This window comes from Ixodes scapularis, unplaced genomic scaffold, assembly GCF_016920785.2.
Source record: "Ixodes scapularis isolate PalLabHiFi unplaced genomic scaffold, ASM1692078v2 PGA_scaffold1__304_contigs__length_218370807, whole genome shotgun sequence".
Classification (NCBI taxonomy): Eukaryota; Metazoa; Arthropoda; class Arachnida; order Ixodida; family Ixodidae; genus Ixodes; species Ixodes scapularis.
The window spans coordinates 72,198,940-72,207,305 of NW_024609846.1; the positions used below are offsets into that span (position 1 = coordinate 72,198,940).

The window sequence follows — 8,366 nt, forward strand, 5'->3', positions numbered from 1 at the left end:
AGTCTGCCTGTGAACGTCGATTTCGTCACTATTCTTGCCCTGGACTAGCACTGTAATCACAAAGTCACAAAACGCTGGTGCTTGATTGAGAGACACTGCATTCGGTGCAGACAGGGATGGGCAGTATTTCAAATACAAGTATTTGAAATACGTATTTCAAATACTTTGTGTATTTTGCATTTGTATTTAATTACAAATTGGGTAATGTATTTGACGTGTGTATTTAAATATTAAAACGTGGGTATTTCAAATACAATTGTAATTAAATACAATTTTGTGGGCCAAAATACATCTCTCCAATTCAGTGTCACTCTCCAGACCAGGAAGAAAACTACGTTCCGCACCGAATGCAGTGTCTCTCAATCAAGCACAAGCGTTTAGTGACTTTGTGATTACGGTGCTAGTCCAGGGCAAGAATAGTGACGAAATTGACGTTCACGGGCAGACTGGCTAAATAAGTGCCTGCGAGAACTTGTGACGCTTTCCAGCCTGATTTCCAGCCATATTTTTGCCTGGAACATTCTAAATGCGCGGGTCGTCCAGATTTTTGTAACTGGTGCGAGCTGCAACAATAAAACATTCTCTAGCTAGTGCTGCGCGTCTTGGTAGTCTCGGCTCTTTGTTGGTCTATACCAAAATGTAATCGTCAAAAAAAGGCTGCTTGAAGCTCTGTACTTTTTTCACCTATTACGTCCAAGCTGATTACATTTTTTTATTATATTTTCATTGCGTTACTAGAGCCTCGCACACTAACTCCCGAGTGTGCAATGCAAAATTAGAATGAGATACCCAGAAAACCGTTGCAGGTGCCCTGAAGTCGCTGACGCAGATTTTGAGGAATGTATTTGGAAAAGTATTTGGAGGAGACCAATTACTTTTGGTTGTATTTGTATCTTGTAGTTAAATGCTTTTTTGGAAATGTAATTAGATTTGTAATTAAATACATTTTTGTCGAAGTATTTTGTATTTGTATTTCGATACATATTTGCATGTATTTTGCCCATCCCTGGGTGCAGAACGTAGTTTTTTTCGTGCTCTGGAGAGTGACAATACATTTGAGGGATGTATTTTCGCCCACAAAATTGTATTTAATTACAATTGTGTTTGAAATACCCACGTTTGAGTATTTAAATGCACACGTCATATACATTACCCAATTTGTAAATAAATACAAATGCAAAATACACAAAGTATTTAAAATACGTATTTCAAATACTTGTATTTGAAATACTGCCCATCCCTGGTCCTTCCCAATACGAGCTCCAACCGCAATGACTGAATTGTTTCCTCAATCGCAATTAATGTTTCTTGCATATCTTCGTGTTGTATGTTTAGAACCCTCATCCTGTTTTATTGTTTTTTTTGTGAAATTGAAATATATTTTACTGTGAATTCATGCACTTTCCTGTCCATCTCTCGCATGTAAACTTCTAACCTCTCCAATGTAAATTATAACTACAAAAGTAGACTTTAATTGTATCCTCATTTTGCTGTAGGAATAATTTGCAATACCTATATTTTTATATGCATTAAGGGTTGAGCAGTTTATATGCAAGACCTACATATATATTGAACAATATTGGCACAAAAAGCAACTGTTCTACAATAGCATACTCCTGAGTGCAGATCCGGACAAAATAATGTTTGACACATAACTGAAGACCGTTATTTTTGACTAAAATGGTTACCATTGTTGCTAGAGCTATTGGGGCAGGCAACTCGATAAATAATTGTCTCCAACCTATTTATTAGACAATAATTCTTCTAAGGTTTTGATCCCAACAGAAGTTCCAACTCAAGATATTTTCTCAGGAGCTGCTCAGGGAGGGCCTTGTTCGTTGTTATCAGGCTTCTTGTGAAAAGAACTACAAATAAAACAATCACACATGTTGCATGCTCTTCACGAACGTATGTAGAGGTGAGGGCCGCACGCCACATCTTTCCAATTTCATGGATATCGGGCACCCCACATCTTTAATCTACGTTTACTGATTTCAAAATATATCACATGTGTTTTGTTTTTCGTACACATCATAAAATAAGAAACGACTGAGTACTGTCTTTCCTAGGAAAAAATTCTTAGTTTTATGTAATATTGTACTGGAAAAATTTAAAAAGTGAGCGTACAATTTTTTTACAACCATAGTGAAAATTTATAAGTTATGGCTTGTCACCTGTATGGAGTAGCTAGTATTCTGTAATGCACTGTAACATATGCACAGGTAGGACATACATTCGGCTAATTGTTTATGACTCTAATGTTACAAAATACCACAGTTTTCCGGATACTGGAAGTTTAACTAAACCATAATAGCCCCATGCCTACAAACTTTTATGAAAACAAACAAGCATTTGTATGAGCTGTATTTTACATCAATAGCTGCAGTAAGAAAAATGTTTACATTTCGTGTTAATAAGATGTCAAAGGTGGTGGCTGTTTGTATTTAGGTGTGCCGTGTTCCTTTATCGTTACAACACGTCATTCTGTGCGATTAATTTCACTCAAATGAGAGTCGTCCTTACTGACATCTTTGATATTATGAAATCTCTAACGACGGCACAAAGATAGCTAAAAAGTATTTGAAAATACAAATGCTGAGATGGATGCATTATCGACTCAAATGACAGATACGGATATACGGCGATACATTTGGCTTTGGTGTGATGGGTTGTTCATTAGGTACTTTTGCATAAACGGTAGAATGGTGCCCTACAAAACAAAGAGGGATACATATGAAGTGCAAACTTTCAGAATTTTGGTTCGTGAGGAGGGTGCAGTTCATAAAAAAAGCAAAAGGGAGCGCTCGCTTTTTTTATTTTGTGAGTTATGCATAAACCCCTTCCCACAAACTCTTCATCTATTCATGACTACAATCTCGAATGCCTATAAAAATGTAGTGTCACCTCCACTTCATGGCGGAGTACTGGAGGCCGACGACAGCTTCTTAAAGCAGGCTGATTCATTTTTTTTTCCTTCGGGAAGGCGGGTGGGGGGGGGGGGGGGAGGGCAGAGAGAAAGAGAGAGAAAGGCCAAATCCCTATATTTTATTGCTTCCATCTGTCATCTTTTCCGGGACGTTCTCTAAGTATACGGGTGATGCATAAGCCTCCTAGAGGTTCGGCAGTACCATGCCCGTGCTTTATCTTCCTTAAAATAACCACCGATAAATCCCGATTTTTCGATCTGCCCCTTTCAGTTGACGCCTAGAAACCACACATATATACTAAAAAAATTGCAAGAGTAGAAGAAACACTTACTCCGAAAACACTAATCCCTTGTTATGAAGCAGCGGCCTTGTCCTCTACGATTCTTAGACCCTGACTTGAAATTGGACAACGCCGAAGGGCATGTCTGCATTAAGTGACCCTAGTCCGCACGGAACTCACAGGAAACAAGAGGCAGCTATAGTGCTCGATATTGCATGGGTCCTGAGTTCTTACCTATTTTATTTTGCTTTGAATTCTATCAATTTTTGTGACTTCCGATACATCGGGCTGCCAGGTTTGCACCTGTAGAGGATATTATGCAGCGGGTTCATAAAACTAATTTTGGGGCACCTCGCATTTAAACGATCGCTTCAATTCTATCGTGAAAACATGGCAGTTAGTTTTTCACGGCAAATGTAAAGCGATGCGTAATTCTGGAAGAGTGTTTCAGTGCGATAGATACGTCGTAAATGTATTTTTCTGCTGTGGTCTAACTACATTTTATAAATATATCTCTATACCGTGATAGAATAGTATTACGATACCGGGATCGAAATGTATCGATCGTGTCTCGAAAATACCATTGACGTATATTTTGATCGTGCTATTTCACAGCCATGTCAATAGTCAAGCTAACAAAATATAAAAAAAAAATTATAGTTCCCCCCAAGCAGGAAATGGCCGCGATATTTCGAACCTAAGGAATCGTTGTGTACGAATGACTGCTGGAAACGGTCAAGCCTGTCTTCTTGGAGACAAAACCTTGACATGTATTATGTCTACAATCATATATCAACTCTGCAGTAGTAAAAAAAATGAACTAAAAAAAATTGCTAAATATCGATTCAATATTCAAGCCTATTTTTAAACCTCACCGATATTGTGATATTTGACTTAAAGAAACCGCAATTCCACCACTCCGCCATGAAAAACAGTAACGGAAGTTTAGGGAAAAGTAAATATTTAGTAGAGAGAAGGGGCGTATAACAATCGCATAACGCAGGGCCAGTTCTAGGATATATCTTTTATCTTCATAAAAAAGAGTACTACGACATTAATATATCGCAGTTATAAATATTTATTTGGAGTTCACATTCCATACAAAAGATGGGAATCCAAACAAAGACTGCATTCTCGAGTGTTTCTCCTCTTCGACATTTGGGAAACCCAGGATGTAGCTTCCTATTTCTGTAAGTAAAAAGACAGAAACAAGTAATTACTGCACTTTCCGTCACGAGTAAAAATTAATTTAAACATTTGTTATAGTAAGTATACGACCATTCTTTCTCCACAATCAAATCTGATGTCACGCTTCGGAGCACAATACAAGTCTCTTTAAAGGCCCTGCTCATGAAAATTTGCAAAAAATTAAACTGTGAATTTTCTACTCCGAATCAAGAGCGAATAAATGTATACTTAAGTAAGAAATATAGCAAAGCGATATAATAGCTTACACTTCTTCTTGCGGAGGAGGGTGGCGTAGTCTCCATAGGTGCCAAGACCATAACCGTAGTTCAGGCCGTAGCTGGAGAGACCATGTCCGTAGCCGAAGTGTCCGAGACCGTATCCGAGGTGCCCAACGCCGTAGCCGTAGCCGAAAGCTGGAGCGTGAGCAACGGTGGTGATGGCTGGAGCAGCGTGGTAGGCGGCGGCAACCTTGGTGACAGCTGGGGCAACAGCGTAGGATGCGACTGGGGCAACGGCGTAGGAGGCAACAGCGGGGGCATGGTGGACAGTAGACACCCTGGTCACAGCTGGGGCAGCAGCGTAGGTGGCGACTGGGGCAACGGCGTAGGAGGCAACAGCTGGAGCATGGTGAACGGTGGACACCCTGGTAACAGCTGGAGCAGCAGCATAGGTGGCGACTGGGGCAACGGCGTAAGAGGCAACAGCTGGGGCATGGTGCACAGTAGAGACCTTGGTCACAGCTGGAGCAGCGACGGCATAACCACTCAGGCCAGAGTGTCCGAAGCCGAGACCATGACCGTAGCCGAGGCCGCTACCGTAACCGAGGCCGTAGCCGTAGCCGAGGCCGTAGCCAAGACCGTAGCCGGAGCCAAGGCCGTATCCGTAGCCGAGGCCGGAGTAGCCGAGGCCTCCGTAGCCGAGGCCTGCGTAGCCAAGGCCTCCATAGCCAAGTCCTCCGTAGCCAAGGCCTCCGAGAACGTTGCCAGCAAAGGCACTGCTGGCCAAAGCCAGTAGAAGGCAGGCTGTGAGCTGAAAACAACGAAATTTTGAAATTAGTTTAAAATAGGTCGACATTGTGGAAAATTTCACCTTAATAAAATATATATTTTACAAGCGACACGACCGCACAATTGTGGGAATCTCCAGCATACACTAAGCCAAAAAGTTATGATCACCAAACTAATACTATATTTGCCACGCAGAACATTTGCAATTCATCTTGGCATGTATTCTACACATATTGTATCAGTGCCTTGAATAAGATTATATTATGATTGTATACACACCTCGCACAGTTCCTGTATATTACAAAACAAGTTTGCAAGCTCGGAGCCGACGCCCCATCACATCACATATGTGCTCAATATGACTAAAGTCTGAGGAACTAAGTGGTCAAATCATCAACTGGAATTTATCATCTTACTCTTCAGTCCATTGTAGTACAATTCTGGCCTAGACGTGTGGTGTTTTCTTGCTGAAATGTTATGGTTCCAGTGGAGAAGACAGACAACGAATGACTGTAACTCGTCAGCAGTGATCTAACATCAGGATCTGTCTTTTTTCAGTCTCTTAAATCAGCAGCTTTTCCCATTACACGCATACGTAATCGACAATGCCATGCGTCTTTATCCCTTGTAGCAGTTATCCACCATCCGCATCAGAAGATAGTAGATAACACGGATAGCGCGTCAGCTAGAAGCGCTCATTCCCGTATAATAGATATGGCCATAATGATTTCGCTGATCAGTTTATATCGAACCGTGTATTGCGAAAAATCTGGTTGCTGCATTCTCAGAGGTTGCCGGGCTATCTTTGTAACGCTAATACCATAGGGTTGCTAAATGAGGCATTCAGTTCACACAAGGCTTGGACAGGATAAGGCGACACACTCTTAGGTGATCATTAAGCGACACATTAGAAAACAGGTAACATCCGGATATCTTTGCTTTGAATATGTAGCTGGAAAGGTAGAAACATTTGAAAAGAAACTCACTCCAGTCATGGTGCGTATGGAGCTTGCAAGTACGTCCAACTGCTGACTACGTTTGACTTCTGTGCCTTTTTATAGGAAAAGTGCACGGCGAAAGGTGACTTCAACACGAAAAAAAACTAAAACTAACGCTATTTAAAATTCGTGAAAGGGAAATAGGCCTACATGATCTGGGGGTTAAGTAGACCTCCACCCAATCCTGGGCGAAGCATTGTGTGCTGCGCATATTCCTCATCAGTTTAGTGCCCAAGCCATTGAATCTCCTGAGAACAAAGACGTGACTGCCACTAAAAAATAAAATAAATTCCAGACTGTGATTGTATAAAATGAATGCCTCTTCGTCTTTTATGGCATAGTACATTCCGCGAAGCGTGCTTTTTTTTTTTAATTCGCCTGTATTTCTTAATTTACCATTCTAATCACACTCTCCTAGAGACATTTTCAAGGTCGTCCTGTAATATAGATTGTCTTGTTGTTTTGGTATAATTTTAACGTCCCACACGTGGTGTCAAGTTTAATAGTCTCAACGAATTTTATTTACTTAGGGATGTTTTGGTAAAGTGTAAATAATATCTGATGATAGTGTCAGGTCAGGCTCTACATAATATGACCAGACTCGCCAAAGTTACTTGGCAGTGGCATTTCGTTATAGAGAGGCGCTTTCTGACAACATTACTCTACCTCTCGACCTTATTGCTACGTGCGTGCGCGATTTCGCAGCGCGCACGGCACTATGACGTACCTTGCCCAAGGTGGTCTTATGAGTGTAAATGTATCAGCCCTGACATATGAGCGCGCCCTAACCAACAGCAATAGTTGTAGTATTAGTAAAATAGTAGAAGGCCTAATGACATTAACCTTGAGGTTAACGAGAAAGCGGAAAGTTTGAGGCTGAATTCGAACAGACACTCGTGTTGTAATCCTCATGGGATTACAGCAATGTCGTCGTCGCCGTCGGCGTAACCGCGCGCGTTCCATTACGTGACGTCACAGACATATACGCCAATTCAATTCCCCGCTAAATTTAGCGAAGAAACTGATTTGGTGTGTTGGTCTGTGATGTCCCATAATGCAACACTGCGCATCCAGTTTCCCCGCTATAATTAGCGGCCAAACTGTCGTCACATGGCCTCAACACCAATTCAGTTTCCCCGCGAAATTTAGTGGGGAATTGAACTGGTGTTGAGGCCATATGACGTCAGTTGTCCCGCTAAATGTAGTGGGCAAACCGACTTTGCGTATAAGTCACGTGACATGGAGTCGTGTGACATCATTTTCCCCTTTAGGTTTGGCGGGGAAACTGAATTGGTGTTGTGGACACGTGACGTCAGTTTTCCCGCTAATTCTACCGGGGAATCTGACACTTAGGCACTCCTTCCCGTGTATTGCTGCGTCGTGTCGCTGTCGCCGTCGGCGTAACCGGAGGAGGAGGGAGGGTACGCAGGAGGAGAAAAGGAGGGTACGGAGGAGGATGGTACTGTAGGGAGTAAAAGAATGGGAGGGTATGGAAGAGGAGAGGGTACGAAAAAGGAGGAGGGGAGGATAAAGAGAAGAAAACGGGGAGGGTATGGAGGGGAAGGAGGGGATGGTACGCAAGAGGAGGAGGAGGGGAGGTTACGAAGGAGGAGAAAAGGGTATAGAGAAAGATACAGAGAGGAGCAGGGAGGGTAAGGATGAGAGGAGGGAGGGTACGGAGGAGGAAGAGGGGAAGGTACGGAAGAGCGCACGGAAGAGGAGGAGGTGAAGGTACGAAGGAGGAGGGGAGGATACACAGGAGGAGAAGGGAGTGCACGCAGGAGGAGCAGAAGAGGGTCCGTGCACTCCCCTCCTCCTCCCACTTCCATACATTTTCCTCCTCCTACAAACCCTCCCCTCCTCCTTTGTAAGGAGGAGGACGAAGGGAGGGCACAAAGGAGGAGAAGGAGGGGAGGGTATGAAGAAAGAGGAAGGGAGGGCACACAGGAGGAGGAGGGGTAGGTAT

The 8,366-nt window shown here is 42.6% G+C and overlaps 1 protein-coding gene across 1 annotated transcript; it reads right to left on the bottom strand.

The window, feature by feature from the left end:
- Window positions 1-4,272: 4,272 nt before the first annotated feature.
- Window positions 4,273-6,434, bottom strand: LOC120844498 (cuticle protein 63-like). The gene is made up of 3 exons (XM_040216316.2): window positions 6,389-6,434; window positions 4,662-5,424; window positions 4,273-4,395 (listed from the first exon to the last, which is right to left on the bottom strand). Coding segments are annotated over exons 1-3 (774 nt in total). The 5' UTR covers window positions 6,398-6,434; the 3' UTR covers window positions 4,273-4,393.
- Window positions 6,435-8,366: the final 1,932 nt, after the last annotated feature.